A 19,570-nucleotide genomic window follows, 5' to 3' on the forward strand; every position below is an offset into this window, starting at 1 on the left:
GGGATGGCAGCGCTCTGTGGGGCCGGAAGCGCCTCACAGCGGGCGAGCACCGGGCCCCGGTGGCGACCATAGATCCATAGGGACAACCGCGTTGGAAAAGAGCTTTAGGATCAAGGCCAACCGTTCCCCAGCACTGGCAAGGCCACCGCTAACGGTGTGTGAGCACCTCCAGGGATGGTGACTCCAGCACTGCCAAGGCCGCCACTAACGGTGTGTGAACACCTTCAGGGATGGTGACTCCAGCACTGCCAAGGCCGTCACTAACGGTGTGTGAGCACCTCCAGGGATGGTGACTCCAGCCCTGTCCCAATGCCTGAGCACGCTGTGGGGAGGAATTGTTCCTGATATCTGGTACAGCTTAAAGCCATTACCTTCTTGTTCTAAAGTCCATGGCCGGCTGCTTTCGCTGCTGTTTTTAACAGCACACACACACCCACTGAGCTGTGTTGCAGGTGGAGCCCCAAGGTGTGTGTGAAGAATATCCGTTTATCTTCAAGGTTAGTTACAGAACCTGTTTGTTGGGGGGTTTTAATCAGGTGCAATCGAGATCTGAAGCTCAGAAAAGCACTGCACAACTATCATCATACAGTGACCTCCCACCACTTGTGCAGCCAGACAGGGGCTCTTTATTAAGGGGCTGTAGCCATAGGACAAGGGTAATGTGCTCAAACTGGAACAGGGGAGACTGAGCTGAGCTCTGAGGCAGAAGCTGTTCCCTGTGAGGGTGCTGAGGCGCTGGCACAGGGTGCCCAGAGAAGCTGTGTCTGCCCCATCCCTGGCAGTGCTCAAGGCCAGGTTGGACACAGGGGCTTGGAGCAGCTGCTCCAGTGGAAGGGGTCCCTGCCCATGGCAGGGAATTGGAACTGGATGAGCTTTAAGGTCCCTTCAACCCAAACCAGTCTGCAGTTCTATGAAACAGCATTTCACCAATTAGATGAGTCACTTCTTTTTCCTCTTGAAGCCACAGGAGCAAAAGCACGGATCCGTAACGAACTGTGGTATTTCCATGCTCTGAATGTCAACGAGAGGCTTCCATGAGAGCTATCCCTCACCACAACCTGGTACTGAAACAGTTGCATTGAGCGGCCAGCACAGCCAGCTGGCACGCAGGGCTCCTGACTGCAGCTACTGGGAGGTAGGCTTCAGAATCAACCTTCTAATCTCTTCCTTTTTTTCTTATGGTGTCACCACCATCTGTTCCTTTTTGTGCATATTAATACCTTCATTTAATTTTCAGGTTGCATTTTCACATTAGAAATCAGAATCCGAGGATATCCATCCTTTAGTGTTTGTAAACAGGTTTTTAGAAAGCACAGAAATGAATGTGAGAAACCTAACTGTAACTAAATTGTTACTGGCCTCCATTCTAGCAGTTACAAGATAATTTATGATTCAGAATGAAATCAGGAAGCAAGAACTTGGAGTTTCAATCTGAAGTCTGCTATTGACTCATTCTTTGGCCTTTATCAGATGATTTTCTGCCTCAGCTTTGTGTCCAAGAGTTGGGAATACCTGGCAACAATGCTGGAATGATTAATTAGGTTAGACCTGACCTTTCACTGCTTGAGTCAATGGAAAACATTAGAAGCATTCAGATAGCTATTTACATTTATAAAGCATAAAATGCTATGTAATTACACAGTATTTAATTTAAATATCTATAGTAATATTTTTTACATAAAACATCTTCCATTATTATTTTTTTTAAATATCAAATATAATCTTTCTAGTTGCAATTTAGATGTTTCCCATGGAGTTGGCATTGCAAAATAGGAACAAATATTACTATTGTGAGCAGTGAAACTGACAGCAGCCAATTATTAATTCCACTTCCAACTATTTCTTTAGCCATATTGAGTCTTCTAGAAGTTTCAAACATTAACAATCTCAGAATTTGTAATTTACATAAGGCCAAGCACGTGGAATAGCAGCATTGTGACATTGTGTTGGACATTTTTGTGCATTATATTAAATCATCTATGATCTAATATCCAAATCTTCCTTTCTCTGGATTTAGTAGAAAGACTATGGATTACAGTGGAGTTAAAGTAACTTCATTTTGATTAAGTTTGGGCTTACAGAGCTCACTGGAGGCCCTTCAAGTTCTCTGTAGTTACTAATATAGTTTTCAATGTGAAAACAACCACAGTTGCTCTCTGCACTGCACAAATAACAGTTTGAGGCACAGAAGGGAAAATCGACTCTCTCTTTTGTAGTAATGACAGAGCATCCTGTTTTTAACTCCCACACTATTCATGAGGCTGTTTACAAGATCTTATTATAAGGAGCACCTCTGGTTGCTATAATTTTTAATGCAAATGGTGGGTGCTGAGTTAGCTGCCTTTCTTGAAAACATATTGAATATTGGAATAGGGAAAGGATCAATATCAGTAAACAAGAACTTCTGATACGAGCAATTTTTGCTCCTATGCAGCCATACAGACCTAGTACTAAATAGGTTATCTGAATTGCCACTGTAATGTGGTGAGCCAGAGTGTTAACAATAGTCTAACATGCAAGCAGATACATTAAGCCAAGAAATAACCTGTTTATGTAGAGCCTGACCAGTAGACCAGATGTTTTCAAGCACAGTTTCCCCTACCACCCTTTACAAAGTGAGAGCTTTTCAGCAAAGGTATCAGCAAGGTACCAAGACCTGATTAGGAATGGAAGGCGTACCACATCTCAGCTCCAACAAGGACATGGAAAGAGAGTTCAAAACTCTGCAACAGAAGGTGCTACTGCCCATGCAGACACAAGATACTGCTGATGAACTAATTGGCAGCATCTTTCACATCTAAGTATAAGGACTGGTATCAAGCTTGGAACTACAAAGCATGTGTTTTTTTCCTCTTGCTTTTAAACACTTACTGCTTATTAGAAGGAGAAAATGTGCACATCTAGAGAAGATACAGTATAGCTGAAAAGTTAGGTTTCATAGAAACCACATCAAAAACACTTGGAAACCTTTGCTAAATGTGAAAGGAGAAATCTCAGTAACAGAAAACAGACATCACCCAGACAAACTTTGTTAACGTGAATGCATGTTTGTCATCATGTTAATGGTGGCTGGCTAAAGCCCATGCTGTCACACCACTGTTGCTGCTATAACTTTATGTAGAAACTGCAGGAGTATGCATAGGTTTTTGGCAGGAAGATTTATTTAGATTATAAAAACGTCTGCATTGTACAATGTGGGCTCACCAGTCTAGCAGCAAGCATAACAATCAAGTGGAAATACAAGCTTTGTCAGTCACAGCATAGCTCTTGCAGGTGTGGCAACATTAAATGAAGGGAAGAATTAGGCTGACAATTATTTTTAAGAGACACGACTGCTATTGGCTTGATGATTTAATAATGATTAACATTTAAATAGCTTTCTATATTTATTCCAGACATATGAGTTTAGGGCAAGTTTCAAACAGCACTTAGATTGGGGTGGAGCTCAGGTCTGGTCCTTTTAAAGTTAACTTTCTGTTCCGTACAGGGTTTAATTGTGCTATTCGCTCTGGGGCTCTCAGACAGTAATGAAAATGCTATTTGAGAAGCTTCAATAGAATAATCACCAAGCTGCTACACATGTATCAACACTCTTTGGTGTTCAGTGAAGCACACAAATGGTATATGAAGTTTTTCAGCATTGCTGAAAATTCAAGACACAAAGCCAAACTGTTACTTGAACAGATCTGGCTTTTTAAATGGTCATCATAATCACGATTATTTGGCTCATGCCATAGTATTTATTTATTAATGATTCATAAATATATTTTACATTTTTTACCTGGATGTAAAGGCACAGAATCTGAAAACTTTACCACACAAAGTCTGTAATATTGTTTAGATCACCTGTAAAAATAATAAATAGCATTGAACAAACACAGTTGCCTTTATCAGGCAGACTTTTAATCTTGTCTGAAACAGCAACAGGTTCAAAAGACCCTATTATCCCCACTAAACTTGACAGATTAATTATATTTATATCTGTAATTTTCTTGGTTAATCCAAACCTTTTTCATTATTTAACCTGCCATGAAGCCAGTAGGTCTGCCATTTCCCATGTTCTCCTTTTTCCCTCTCTAAAGGTATTTTAACCTATTGTCTCATTAGCATGCAAGTTCATATGTGTGCCACCTCCCTGTTCAATTTTGTGCACGTCTCTAAGTCCTTCTAGCTGAGGCTGTACATGACACGCAGCAGTTGCTCAGAGATACCAGGCCCTTGAACTTAAAAGAACATGAACATTGGATAGGGGTAACATAAAAGAGCAGTGCAAAGCCAGAATGAAACAGAAGGTGACTACTACAGCAGTGATTTTCTCATGCACTGCAGAAACCTGCTCACTTGAGAATGCATGAGCACTTTTGCTCGTACTGGAAGGACAAGTACGATGAGCATGCTCCAGAACTTCTAGTCTGACACTGTGCAAATGAGCCTTGATCAGTAGAGAAGGAGGTTGCTAGCAACACTTAAGAGGTGGCTTTCTCGGTGTGTCCCAGGTTCCTGACTAACCAGTAATCAAATGTCAGCCTGGTGGCTATGGAAGTTTGTGACAGCAGGAAGAAAGTTGGTTACCTGTGAGTTATCAGCATGGGTAAGCAGAGTAAACTTAGAAAAGTATTGGTGGGCTAAGAGCTGTCTTTTCCAGCCTGGAGCAGTGATTATTTTTCACTCAGAGGTGGAAGCAAGATAGCAGATTAGATCCAATTGTGTAGTTTCAGAGTTAGGATTGCAGTTAACTCTTGAAGAGACCATTAAGCAAATGGATTAAAGAGTTTTCTTGTTGGCTATGAAACAAAGCTTAGGAGGGCTGGCAGAATGAGTCACCCAACCCAAATTAAGTCCTTGACCTGGTATGGGTGTTGACCTTAAATTAGGTTTCTAGGCAGGGATTACATCATCAGCTTTAAAAACCTCCTCGTAAATACTGAGATCAGAAAAGGCACTGGATTAGGAGTCCACCTACATTAGAAAGCACTTTTTAATTGCAGTTCTCTTACAGGCTGAAGAGTCAAGAAGAACCAACAGTGATCTTCAAGATGTCTGTAAGGCCCCTAACTAGAGACAGGATGCCTAATGTGGTTACAAATCTTTATCATACAGATGAATTAGCCTGTGCTAACTGCCCAAGGACCAGATTAAATCATGAGTGATCAGTGTGCAAAGAATGATCTCTGCTCTCTGAAAGTGGGATATGGTCAGAAACTAGTGTATTGATGCTGGAATAAAGATGACAGCTAGTCAGGGATTTTATGTAATTAAATATGAAGTGATTTAATGGATTTTTTAAAGTTTATAATGCTAAGGTTACTCATTTTTATTATTCACAAGACCAGAAAGAAAATAAAACCCGAGGAACTTGGTCAGACCAAAAGCCCTTCCAGCTCAGCACCCTGTCTCTATCCAGTGGCGAAAGAATGAAGCACTGAGTGTCAGGCCAGGGAAGCACATTCCACTGCTTCTGCAGAATGTACTCCCAGACACCAACAGTTGTGGCTCAGGGACTTTATGAGCCAGAGACACTGTCTTGCATTTAATACCTGTTGATGTGCTTCTCTTCTGTGAATACATCCATTGCCTTTTGAACCCATTAAAGCTTTTAGGATTCTGTAAGCAAAGGCTCACTTAGAATCATAAAATCATAGAATAGTTAGGGTTGGAAAGGATCATCCAGTTCCAACTTAGCTTAACTGTGTCTTGTATATAGGAATCTGAAGAAATAACATAGGTCAGCTCCTGCCTGATAGATCAGTATTTTGAGAGGCAAAGGAAAATTAGATCTCTCCTTGTTAGTGAGACGGAAGTTATTAGAGAGCTGTGGGCTGGCTGGATCAGGCTATAGACGCAGAAGGAGATAGGGCACAAATAGCTTAATTTTCCTTCCCTGCCTGCAGGGAATTTCTTCCCACACATGAGCAAGCAAATGCAACACTAGCAGTATGCTAAGGCAAGAAAAGGGCATGCAGAGGAACTGTATTCTCCAATATTATTATTTTTTGGGGGAAATGAGGTGCTATGCTGATGCATGTTCCACTTCACCTTAATCCCTACTTACAGAAGGCATCTCTTCATGGTAAACGGTAAGAATAGGTCCTACTTCCATGTCAGACTAGGCTCATACACAAAATAATCCTCCTACTGCCTTGGCTTTACAATCCTGACTAGAAGGTCTAATGGTTTCCTTCTGGAACTCTGTGAAGCTAGAAAAGCTTACTGTGCATCCTGGTACAAACTGTACCAATATTTTGTTATGCCTGTGGAAGCTACACATAAGCAAAAGCTACACATAAGATGCTACAAGAACTCTGAAATAAACTTTGACTTTACCTTCTTTAACTTTCCAGGTTGTAGGCTTGATCTTTGCTGCAAGAGAAACTCCTGGGGACTTTTGTTTTAAAGTAGCTTTCATGTTTTTAACCACTGAAATAAATCTATAGAGAAACAGGAAGTTTGAGAGACAGATTCATTTCATTTGTGCAGAAGTAGGCTTCTAGAAGCTGCCCTGCAACATGGAAATTGCTCTTTTGAGTGTTCAGATAAAAAGCCAAGTTGTGAGTACTCATAATGGTGAGACATTGAAAAATTGTAAGCAGGAAGAAAAACATACTTTGGGTTTCAAAGGACTTGAAGAGATAATAGAAGCTCACCTATTTCTCTTGAAAGGCTCATATTTTTTTAAAGGCCCTAACCCTTACAGGTCCTTTTCAGGCCTCACTGCAAAGTTAATCTTTACCAGTATTTTTTCTGCAGTGAAGGTAATCTGAAAATGAAGTAGCACAGAAATGGTGGAGAACAACTGCCTGGGTGACTGATGGTCTATGCTAGCTGTTGAATTACCCATCGCTCCTTCACAGAGCAGCTAGCCTGACTGGAAGGTGTTTTGGATGTGTACATTTGTGTAAAAATGAGTCATATTTCTGTAGTCTCTACTAGACTGTTCCTTTCCCTGATTAACTTTGCCTGTGTTCCTACTGCTGAGCTGACATACCTGGTTTTACACCGAGGATCATAAGCACATTAACATTATGTATATATATTATTTATATAGATATATGTATTTTTTATATATATATTCGCTCAGACATGACTGCACTGGAGAAGAGAAACCCGAGTGCAAATAGGAGTGGAATTCAGATCCTATTTACATAACACAAACATAAGTTGTGCCAGATCTTCCTCACACCAACAGATCCCCAGGGATACTCCCTATGGCTATTTATTAAACCTTTCAGGTTTGCCTTCTACCCTGTTCCTCAATGCTCATTATTCAGCATAATCCATGACACACTATAAAAATATACATCTTTAGATCAGTGAATCAGCCTGCTCATTTGCATGGATTACTCACGAAGTGTGGTGAGAGCAGACAGGAATGTCCTGATATATGTTTGTAGGGCCCTGGCTTTGTTATGGGCAAGGCTTTGCCTCTGCAGAGATTTCCCTGCAGCCCTATGAGAAGATATGCCAGTGAAAATACTGCTGGTTCAGGCTAGCTTTGTAAGAACATGCTAACAATGCTGCCTGAAATAAAGAAATAGATAAATAAAATAAAATACCATAAAGAGAAGCTGCCTACCCTTCAGGCCAGGGACAGAAGGTAGTGCTTGGAAGAGGTCCACATACTTACCAATATTATTAGGAGCAACCACTGGGCCTCTGATTGTTCAAAGCATTTTGCAGCACGGACTGGGTTTTCTTATGCATGTTGTCAGAGGCAGATCACCAACTCAGTCTCTCAGGCTACAGACTCTAAGGCTTGTGGAACTGTCTTTATTTCCAGGCTTGGCCAAGATGCATCCTTTGCTCTTAGCTGAAGAAACACTACATAGGGAAAACCAGTAAGAATGATGCAGCATACATTAGAATATTATACATATATTAGAAGCATACATATTAGAAGCATAGCTTTAATGGATGTTTTGATTTGTATGTTAAAGGAGTATAAGAAGAGAGAATATGTAAATGTGTGCTTAGGATATATACTACTTCTAACAATGGGAAATCTTCTGCAGCAGTAAATGAGCACCACAATTATGCAGAACTAAAGCACACCAAAAAAATCAAGATGACTCCTACCCCCTCTGGCCTCATCCTGTTCTCACATACAAGTAAAGATGTGCTGCTCAGTGAATGTGTCTAGAGCATATCATATTACAAACTGGCAGTGACAAAAACCCAGAAACAAACCAATACCTTACACTGAAGCTGGGCTCACTAACAAACAGGTCACAGTACGTGTAACTACAGCAGTATGTATAGAAATGCCCTGTTAACTTTTTGTTTTAATAACTTCAGCATGATCCTGCTTCCCATAACTTTCCCCATTTAGTTAGAAGCCTAAAGACAAGCAGACAAGCCTAAAGGGTGGAAAACACAAGGATGAGAACAAATGCATGGTTGTCTTTCAGCCGAAACCTCTCCACATGAGGGAAGTGGCATGGAGCACAGGCACATGCCAAGAAGATGTCTCTGAAGGGAAATGTGAGCATGCCATGCTCCAGCCATGCTTCTGTGTCTCATCTTGCTTTGTTGCTTAGGGTGTGTCAGGAGGCTACTCCCACTCAAGTCAGTATGGACAGGAGTTGCCTGTCCCAAGGGGTCCAAGTACCACGGAGCACTTTGAGAAAAGTCAAACAATTTAAGCTTTAAGCTATTCTTTGCACTTGTTTCAAGTATGACATCACCTTCCTTAGATACTGTCATCTCCAAATAGCACAATGCACTTCCAAAAAGGCTTACTGGAATCTTATACAATAGCATTATTTCTATTTTAAACACCTCTTGATGCATGCTATGGTCACGCTTGCGTTTCTCATCACCAACACTATATACATGATTCACCATCACCCTGTGACCAACTGCTGCACAGTTATTTTAACCTTCTCAGTTATTTCCAGCTAATGAACATACAGTCTGCAGCAGAGGCTTGTATTATTAGTTAGATATTAGCTGACAGTATTCTGATTTTTGCCCCATTTTTGTTATTCCTCCAGTAATTCCTGGTTACTTCAGTTTGAAACGTGAATTTATTAGTGTACTAATTAGGGTCTGAGTCTCTGCTTCAGTCAAATTACTGACATAGGCCATTGACTCAATTTTTGGTGCATTTTACAATCAAGTTTAACCCTTCAACATGCATTTTTCAGAGTGCAAGGCTGGTTTCTCTAAGTCAGCTCTCTGGAATGACTGCTTACCATTTCTCTCATAAAACCTAGTTCTTTTGCACTGATGATTACAGGCAGTAGCTGGACCAAAACGAACAGTGGAAGGAAACAAAGGCAACAGAAAGATAATATACCATCATATGAGCTAAGCGTGTATGAGCTGCTTTTTGTAATACTTAGTGCCCATGTTACAGTTTTTGCCCACTAGAACAGGTTCTGCTGAATTTCTTGGCAGATGAAAACAGAAGAACCTTGAACTTAAAACTTACTTAAACTCTACTGCATTTGCATTGGTAGATAGCTTATTCAAACCCTGAAGATCCAGCAACACCATAAATGCATTCAGCTAATGTAGAGGAGGCAGCATCTCGCTCCTGCTGTATCTTTATAAGTATCTTCTACCCTCCGCAAAGCATGCAAGAGGAAGCATTTATCTGTGAACTGAGATCTCAGTTTTAAACTCTCATTATTATCTTCTCTTCCATCTTGTGACGGAAAGTATGAACTATTTAACAATAGCATATAAATGCCTGTATCACAGAAATAGTGTCTGAATATTCAGGCTAGATCTAATACTCATGATATGGACACACTAATAATAATGTAATAACTCTGCATATAAACAGCTACAGAATATGTGGATTTCAGAGATAACAGTAGCACAGATTTCATGTCCAGCAGGGACCTCTGGTGTTTAAGGTAGTTATAATAATGATAAACATTCCTAACAGAGAATGCATCTATTACTTTGGGATCAGCTGCCTTTCTGTGTCCACACAGATTGCAGGCTCTTCCTCAGAGGTTAAGGAACAACAGATAGTTGTAATATTACATTCAATGATAAGTATCTTACAGATCTGTCACAGCTTAGTCTTGCAAACACTCACACTTACCCCCCCTCCCCATTCTTGTACAGAAGCTGGTTAAAAAGCACATCCCACACCCTTGCTACTCTAATGGCAGCCTGCTGGGCCTAGGCTGCAAACCAGCTCTGCTCAGGCCTAATCTCCTGGCACATGAGGCTCCCTGCATTCCTGCAGGATACCCTGCTTTTCTGGGTTTTTCTTATGGGCAGCGGCATCAAGCCAACGCAGCCTGAAAACCATCCATGAAATTCTATGCAATTGCTGCCTTACCATGGACCTAAAGCTCTCCATTGCTTTCTTTGGATCAATTACATCAAAGTTATTGATTAGACATTTCCAAAAACTTATTAAATGTGGTTTAACTTCTGCATTGTTTTACCTGCTCTGGGCCACAGTCCACTTTCAGAGAGGCTACTGAGCACACATCTACCCTAAAGAAAGTGACAAGAATGCCTACTCGTATCTAAAATGTAATTTTGTTGCAGAAAGTGATTACTGAGAATTGGGTTTTGTCCTGGAGCTTCTATTTTGCACCTTTGGTACTTAGATTTCTGATTCAACCAACATCTGTTCTGTTCCTCTCCCTGCCCTAAGCATCTTGATTTGATCCCTTGGTTTTAGACTCCTACTTTTCCAGGCAGTGTGTAGGGTATTCTGCCTTTTTCATTTGAACTTGATTTTAGGTCTAATTCGCATCACCTAAGAGAGACACCTTAACACCACTCTCTGCTTCTCAAATTGACAATGTATCTGCAGACCTCTTTACATGGAACTAAGGTACCTTTGCTCTGCACTGCATTCTAGCAACTATCACAATATCTTTTCACAGTCATCATACCCTGCCAGGACAGCTTTGAGGGATATTATAACATCAGAGGGGATGTACTGTAGTAACACATCTTTATTCAAAAGCCACCATTAAGGAATCTAAAACCCCAATATATATTGTTACAATTTGTATTTAATTCAGATGGTATTTAAGGCACAATTTAACAGCATACATTTCCACTCCACAAACAAGAATTCCCCATACTCATACACTAGCTGTGTAACACTACAATCAGCACTTTATAGAGAACACATGTAAATGTGGACATTCAGTGGCTGGGGAATAAAGGAAAAACAGGCTCACCTTGCCTCCTTTTTATTCCTATGCTGCTTTAATGATATCTGCTACGTTCTTCACTGGCACACCGAAACCCTAGAAATAATCAATTAAAAACATAAATTTACCCCCTACCAAAGCTTTAATTGAGCCCAAAACTTTCCCCCAGGCTTGCGAGTGCTGAACAAAAATCAGTGACAAATCTGCCCCACCACAACCAAGACCGCTCTCGAAGGCTCCCCGCAGGTAACTCCGGCACACCGGCAGCTCCGAGGGCATGAACGGACGGGATAAAGCCAGCACCGTTGGACCTACACCCGCACCTACACCGCACAAGGTCCCTTTTATCGCGCTCCCAGCCCCTGCGCGGTGAGGCTCCGCCTCGGGGAGGCCGGCAGCCAATGGAGGCCGGCCTGGAGCGAGGCCGGAGGCTGGAGCCGCTCGGCCTCCGCGGTGCCGTGCGGTCAGTCGCGGAGCAGCGGCTGTGCTTGGGCTATGCACTCCCTGGCCCAGGAGATCCGCAGCTTCTCCAGGGACAACCTGCGGAAGCAGCGCACCCGCGTAACGACACTGACCGGCCGGAGGATCATCGAGACGTGGCGAGGAGCCTGCCTGCAGGTGGAGGAGGAGGCGGCGGCGCCCGGCGGTAGTGGATATGTGCAGGACCTCAGCGCAGACCTGCAGGTCGGCGTCGTGAAGCCCTGGCTGCTGCTGGGTGAGTGCGGCCGGGGAGCGGTGGCTGCGCCCCTCGTCCCTCCTGAGCGGGCCCCGGGGCCGGGCTCGCCGCTCGTTTGGCCCGGAGAGCTAGCGCTCAATGCGGGGAGCGAGCCCGGGGCCTGCCCGTGTGGTTTGGGTAGCGACCGGGCGCTTTCTTCGCAGGGTCGCAGGATGCTGCTCACGACCTGGAGACGATGAAAAAGCATAAGGTAATGTAACGCGGAAGTCGATATGCCGCTCGCATAGTGCTTGTTCGGGCGTTTAAGTTAGAAAGTCTGAAATATCCCGAAGAAAATGACATTACCTTTTAATTTTTAAGTGGCTGCTGGTTTGCAGGGAGATGGATTCCTGCGAGCTTCATCAGAAGCTGGAAAGCTTTGCTGCAAGAGTATTGACAGCTCAGAGATGTTTAACGGGATTTCAGCTCTGACCACCGAGCAGTGTCAGGCATCCCTGCCTTGTGGGGAGGGGTGAAACAAGGAAAACAAAGCAGCAGCTCTAAGTCTGCCCCGAGCTCTGGTCTTCTTACTCTTCTGTGTTACAGTAGCGGAGTGATAAGGCCTTCAGACAGTGATGCTTCTGCAGGACAGGGAGTGCACCAGTCTGGCATCTGGTGCCATCTAAGTTTCACTTCACTGTAAGTTAAAATAACCCATGACCTGGCTGTAGCCTGAACAGGGCAAAGATGACAGGAGGCCAGAGGTGGTCTCACCTGACAAGTGCAGGTACAGTTTATTCAGAGGTTCTTCTGCTGCACTGGCAGGTACTGGTTAGTTCCTCAGCAGAAAGGCTGTGAAGCTGATGGCTTAGGGCAGGCTTGAGATATGGGGGATTGCTGGGTGGTCTGTGCTCTCATTCCTGTTGCTTTCTCTTATTTTCCACCTGTGTGCTGAGACTCCCTTTTCTGTTGAAAATTTGTACTTTAGTCTGTGTTTGGCTGGGCACAAATCTTTTAATTTCCTCTCAAAAAACCCCAAAGAAACGGAAATTTATCACAGTATATGTTAATGTGCATTAAAACTTTGCATGGAGAAAAGCATACCATAGACAACATATGTGTGTGAAACTGAAGGTTGCAGTTGCGTAAGGTACAGTCTGTGTATGCCTAAAGAAGAATTCATCTTTGCTATCGCTCATTTTACCTGCTATCAGAAAATGCCTATTTCTTTTCTTTTTTGACTCAGGTTACTCATGTTCTAAACGTGGCATACGGAGTCCAAAATGCCTTCCTTGATGACTTCATATACAAGACCATTTCTATTCTGGACCTCCCAGAAACTGACATTATCTCTTATTTCCCAGAGTGTTTTGAGTTTATTGAGAAAGCCAAGATACAGGTATGGTATACCAATTATTGATGTTAGTAGTTATCCTGTTTAGCTTATTTATTACACTGTTTAAAGCAGCTTCTTTTGTCAAAAGAAAGTATGGTACCAAAATCATAGTTTTGCCACTGCCTTTTTAATTTTTAAGTTGAGAATCCAAGCAATTTCTAAGCATTTGTAGAGAAGTGGCACTGCTTTAATCCCCATTCTCTCCAGCACTGTTTTCTCAGGATGACTGTCTTACATGTTTTAGAGAAATGCTTCCTTAATACAGTAGGACCAATGGCTGACTTCAGATAAAGAAATCACATCCTAAGGCCAAGTCACTGCATCTGACAGAGGAAAAAGATGAAACATGACTTTCTACAGTTTGTCCATCAGGGATGTTGTGTTGAATTAGAAGCAAGCCTAACAGGGCTTTTACAGATCTGTGTGGTTTGTCAGCAGTAGTCTGCTATTCTTGTGCTTTCCCTTGGATCATCCGTTGAGTTGTGAATCCACATACAATTACATACCAACACTGTCAGAGAATGAAGTAGTCTTGGAGCCAACCTGGGATTTAACTGCTAACAAGAGACATGACCTAGGGAGTGGAGTGAAGGCACTCCTTCTGGGGTTGCTTGGCAGACTCATCTATTCCTAAGACCCTCCCTGACTTCTATTTGTTAAATTGCAGCTTACTGTGTAATTTGTGGCAACTCTTGCTTTGGTATCAAAATTATGACTTGACAACCAAACCTTATTGCATGTTATTCCACCATATCTACCATATTCATTATTTATGTAGGTGTGGGTAAAAGCAGATAATCTTGCCCCAGCTTTCTTGGTGTCACACAATGTTCTTTCCTTCTCTCATTTATTATTTACAAGCTATGTGATCCACATTGTCACTTAATGACCTCTTCAAGGTTTCTAGTTACGGTTTCAACTTCATTTCAAAATGAGACTTGCCATTCATAACTGTGTAGTGTTGCCTTCTGCCTCTGATGTTTGCTTTCCAGTTACTATTTTGTAAGCTATGGAGTTCTCCTGAAAAGTTTTATAGCAATGTTAATAGTTTTCTAATGGGAGAGGTGGCTGAAAGAGCCGGTGATTGATGGAATAGATGGCCTCCAGGATCACTTCACAAAGCACGTAATAGTAGTATGTGGAGATGGATCTCTGGATGGTTTGAATCACTTTATTTGCTTTGTTAAAATAGTGTTTAAAGACCTTATGGGAAATTATACCATGAAGTGCTTTTCAAGTAATCATGAAGAGCTACTACTGTTTCATTTCCTTATATGGGGGAGGGCAAGGTGCTCACTGATGAGAGAACATGATACATGAGAAATCATTACTAGAACATCATCAACTTTCTGAAGGAGTATGCAAGCACTTGAATTTGGGAATGCAAATATAGCCTGTACTGTTCAGTAAGTCACTGCCAGCTGGTAATTGTAATAGGATTGACTTTACTAAAATGGTAACTGCTCAAGTCTGTACACATCATGGTAAAATTCTGATACTGATCAGAGCTCACCTGGGCTCCAAACTGGCAGGCAGATTTTCCATTACCCATGTCAGATCACAGTGCTGTGAATAAAGGATTTCTTTTTTATCTTTCTGTTTAATATCAAATTATAAAACCTTTAAAATCTTCTTCTTCCAGGGAAGAGATCTTGGCTCATTCATGAACATCTCTCCTTATTGCTCCCTCTCTCCCTCCTAAACAAAAAGCCCTAGCACCACTGTAAAGTGGATCCCTAAGGAACTACATAAGTTTATGGCTCTTCACCAAAAACTTTTATCCTTCTTTTCAATTTCTTTTCTTGATGAGGCTTTTTGCTCACTGTGTATAATAACCACTGAATAATCAACTTTTCTTTTGGTGGAAGGTGATTTTGCTTCCCTCTGCATAAAAGTTGTTAAAAACCCTTGGTCTCGAATCTTCAGAGGTTTTTGCAAGACCATGGACAATTTCGGGGTAGGCAAAGATTAGGCTACATGGATCAGAGCAAGGAGTTCCCAGTAAATAGATTAATGACATATTTACAGTCTCTTTCTCACTTTTATTTTGTATTAATATCTAATACAAAATTAGTTAAGATTAATTTGGCACATAATTCTTTGTATAAAGAAACAACAGAGTTTATCAAAGGAAGATAAATGTTGTCAGTATTAAATTTTATTTTATGTTGTTGCCCATGTTCATTCATGTTCAGTAGTTTTGAGGTTTGTTGCATGGCTCTCACTATATAATTTTGAGCAATTTTCATGGTTTAAGCCAAGCTGGTAACTCAGAACCATGCAGCTGCTTGCTCATTCCCCCCTTTTTTCCCCCACCTGCTCCCAGAGGGATGGGGAGAAGAATCAAAAGGATGTAACTCCCACGGGCTGAGATAAGAACAGTCCAGTAACTAAGGTATAATAAAAATCTACTACAGCTATCACCAGTAATAATAATGACAAGGGGAATAACAAGGGGAGAAAATATAAAACTAAAAGGGGAAAAGGAAAAGAAACCAAAAAACATAAGTGATGCACAATACAGTTGCTCACCACCCACTGACCAATACCCAGCCTGACCCAAGCAGCAATCTGGGCCTTCCGGTAACTCCCCCCAGTTTATATACTGGGCTTGACATGCTGTGGTATGGAACACCTCTTTGGCTAGTTTTGGTCATGTGTCAGGTCTCTGCTTCCTCCTGGCTTCCTGCGCCCCTCCTCACTGGCAGAGCATGAGACTGAAAGTCCTTGATTGGACTAAACATTACTTAGCAACAAGTAAAAACATTGGAGTATTATCAGCATTGTTCTCAGGCTAAAGTTGAAAACCAGAGTGCTGCACCAGCTACCAAGGAGACAATTGAGTGCTAGTGCTGAACCCAGGACAGCAATGTACAACAGAACAGTCAAAAAAACCCCAAACCCAAACAAACAAAACAACCTTAAAAGAAATGTGAAAGAGGAGAATGGAGCATGAACTGTGAAAAGAAAAATAATAATTTTCAGTGCTTATTTTTTACTCTAATTGCCACTGGTAGATAATTGATTTTGATTATGGTATGTCTGAAATAACTTCCATTAGATCAGTAAAAACTACTCCAGACCTACAGTGGATAAGCCTCATAATTTGCTTCATTAGCAGTGGCATAAATTCTAATGTCATCATTTTCATGTCCTTATTATAAAAGAGATAGTAGATTTACATGTCACCACTGGCACTTCCTCAGGTACTTGAAATAACACGTGTGAGTCTGCTGTCTGCTCTGCTGTAGTCTGTGTGACTGGGAAGATGCCCCTGTGAATATAAGAAGGGGAATGAGGGTAACAATTTCCAGCAGGCAGTGCAAACAGAGATGTGATTTCCACTGCAAAAAAGAGTGGTATTGTCATTCATTGTGCTGGGGTGCAGGATCTTAGATTCTGCTCCTAGCTCCTCCGTAATCTTACAGTGTAAACTTGAGCAAGTCATTCTTTAGTCTCAGCTTGGCATTTCTTCAACAAGGATATTAACACTCAATTTCTTACTTTTTTGTGTTATTATTTAAATGGAAAAATTTTTGGAGCAGGAACCATTTTCTGCTCAGTGTGTTTGTTAATATACTGGATAACTGCAACTCCTGCCTGTAACATAACCCATCAAGTTCCTGGAGAGAAACCCTGGTGCTTATAAGGTCTCTTTTACCTCTGGGTAAAATGCCCTATGAATAATTTGTGCCTGTTAGGGCAGATAGAGCAGGCTATTTGTATCTTGAATATATATGTTTAGCCTCAAGTGTCTGAGCACATTTTGTCACATCTTGGTATCTTTCTTCAAGACAGGGGCATTTTTATTGTGAGAGAGGCATTTGCAGACAGTTTGGGCCAGGCCTTTTCCGGGACACAATCTGATGTACAAACATGAAGCCTGGGCCTTGGAAATGTCACCTAAGCTACAGTAGGTCAGTCTCATTGTCTTTGGGTTAACTCACACCCATTATTTCTTAATGAAGACACTTGCAGTGTCTTTTTAGAGTCATTCAGGTGTCTCAAAGATTGCGTGAGAAATGCTGAAGATAAACCCATTAATTTTATAGATAATTCATGAGAAGCCTGAATAATTCATGATAATTCATGAGAACCCAGGAGAAACAGTTGTGAATTTATGGGAGATTCAGTAGTTTTGCACCTTGACCCTCAGTTAAAGGACCCTAGTTGCACCAGCTGCTACAGTGTACCAGTGGTGTGACCCGGAGGTAGAGATTTGTTGCAAGTTACACCCTATGTTTTCTGATTTTTCTGTCCCTATGCATGATCCTGTTTATCCAGAACCTTCCCTGAAGAACTTCAGAGTATTCAAGAAGCATGAAACTACAAGATGTTCTAAAATCTGCCTCTGTTCCTAGCTGTTTGCTGCCTTGCCATGTTCTTAACCTGGTAACAAAAAACAGTCAAGTTGCTTTCCTTATTGCTAATGGAATCTATTTTAAAATTGGCAGCCAGTTATATCAGGTATCTTAATATCCCAGCTGTCTGCAGTTTGTCTTTTACATGAGGGGGCTGCTGCAAGGTCTTGGGGAGAGGCACAGGGGAATGTTTTTTTAGTTCTAAGTTATGAATTAGGTTTGAAGTATTGAGTAATTATAAAGTGGCTTTGGTTAGAAAAATACTTACTTGGGGGCTTGTATATTTATGTTTGGTGTATGTAAATATTTGCTCTGAGCTCAGCAAGGAGCTTTTAGTAGGTCTAAATAGACTTTATTATTGTTTCTAATACTTACTGCTATCTGCTTAATGAATATTCCAGCTTATGTTTCATTTGTTTCTTGAAGGATGGTGTGGTGCTGGTCCACTGTAATGCAGGAGTCTCCCGTGCAGCGGCAGTAGTCATTGGTTTTCTAATGAATTCAGAAGGACTGAGTTTTGCTAGAGCCTTTTCCTTGGTGAAAAGTGCAAGACCTGCGGCTTGTCCAAATCCCGGCTTCATGGAGCAGCTTCACAAGTACCAGGAACAGAATATAAAGGCAAATGGAAGCATAAATGATCACGACTGATCAAAAGGGAGAAGCAAAACAATCTGCTTTGACTCTACAGCAACAGATGTTGGATGTACTTTAATATGTCATTTTGCAGTTCTCTTTCACATATGCATTTTAAAGTCTTTACATATTTAGTTTTTTTTCTTACCCCACTTTGACCCCTTTTTTTTCACCATGTAGTCTGAAGGCCAAATGGTATTCCACTGGCTTCAGAGGTGATTTTGGCCAAGAACAAGATCTGCCTTGAGTACTAATAAAAAGACAAAGTTTCGTTTTCCTTGAAATATTAGAAAAAAAAAACCCAGAATATGGTTTTGGTTGGTTTTTGGGGTGCTTTTTTTGTTTTTTACTTGTTTTTTATTTGACCATAGAATCATAGAACATTTTGGGTTGGAAAGGACCTTAAGATCATCTAGTTCCAGCCCCATCAGAAAATGCAGGAAATAGAGAAATGAAATAACTGAGATAAGTTGTCCTGTTCACTTTAATACTAAACCAAATGTCTGCACTGTAGTTGGCTGCAAAAGCTAGAAAATAAAATGTTGATACAATAAAGTACCTTGATACTGGATTTTAAATTTATATTGCAACTGAAGAGTATTTAATTGAATTTTCTGTAACGATTAAATATTTTTGGAAATTAAAACAGATGGTCTTTTGAGGATGCTCAAGATGTGTAGGATGCTTTAATGTGTCTTTTTACTATTTCTCATCAAGCAGTGATTTGAAATGTAGTAACATGGTGTTTCCAAAGTGCCTGCACCAGGCTACCAGTGATTTATAGTAGGTTATTTTGGTGGAGATACAACATATGTTTGTAACATCCTATCTCTGACTCACTGCTACTGCCTTTTCTTTGCATTTGATCTTCATGCCAGGTTGAACCCCTGGTCTAGTGGAAGGTGTCCCTGTCTGTGGCAGGGGGCTGGGATTTTAAGGTCCTTCCCAACCCAAGCCAGTCTGGGATTCTGTAATGCTGTGATTAATTTGCTGTCCCCTCACTCCATTTCACATCAAGTATAAAGAACAGACATCATAGCATTCCTACTGTTGACCCTCCTGACAGGTCTTGGGCTGGAATTACTGTATGAAGATGGCATGGTTTTGTTTTGATGTATCTGTAAAAGATGCTAATATTTTTATGGCCTTTATGCCAGTTCCAAATTATTTGATATATTAATATGCAATAAATTTAAAAGAACACTGTGTTTGGATTTTTTTGTACTGATGTGTTAGGCATGGTTTCATTAACTGGTAACGTTCTCTTAGCACTAGTTGGGACTGCAGTGTATCATTGCATATGATCATAAATCAATTGCTCATAATAAATGCTAATGCAAGGTTTAGGTTACAGGGTGGCCGATGGCTGTCCTGCGCTCACCATTTCCACGGG

General features: G+C 41.3%; 1 protein-coding gene and 2 long non-coding RNA genes across 4 annotated transcripts; 2 read left to right on the forward strand and 1 right to left on the reverse strand.

Annotated features, from left to right (window-relative positions):
* Positions 1-428: 428 nt before the first annotated feature.
* LOC117436599 (uncharacterized) lies at positions 429-5,319 on the forward strand. The gene is made up of 3 exons (XR_004549936.1): positions 429-497; positions 962-1,135; positions 5,000-5,319. It is a non-coding gene; the product is annotated as an uncharacterized lncRNA (long non-coding RNA).
* Positions 3,150-11,493, reverse strand: LOC117436598 (uncharacterized). Of its 2 annotated transcripts, XR_004549935.1 has the most exons (4): positions 11,460-11,493; positions 11,160-11,228; positions 7,625-7,818; positions 3,150-3,846 (listed from the first exon to the last, which is right to left on the reverse strand). It is a non-coding gene; the product is annotated as an uncharacterized lncRNA (long non-coding RNA). The 2 variants fall into 2 exon arrangements; XR_004549934.1 differs by lacking the exon at positions 11,460-11,493 and having other exon boundaries at positions 11,160-11,330.
* On the forward strand, positions 11,391-19,383 carry DUSP19 (dual specificity phosphatase 19). Its single transcript, XM_034065551.1, has 4 exons — positions 11,391-11,847; positions 12,012-12,058; positions 13,034-13,186; positions 17,971-19,383. Exons 1-4 carry the CDS (start codon positions 11,628-11,630, stop codon positions 18,190-18,192), a joined length of 642 nt encoding a protein of 213 aa, XP_033921442.1. The 5' UTR covers positions 11,391-11,627; the 3' UTR covers positions 18,193-19,383.
* The last annotated feature ends 187 nt before the right edge of the window (positions 19,384-19,570 follow it).

Source organism: Melopsittacus undulatus, chromosome 8 (genome assembly GCF_012275295.1).
Source record: "Melopsittacus undulatus isolate bMelUnd1 chromosome 8, bMelUnd1.mat.Z, whole genome shotgun sequence".
Classification (NCBI taxonomy): Eukaryota; Metazoa; Chordata; class Aves; order Psittaciformes; family Psittaculidae; genus Melopsittacus; species Melopsittacus undulatus.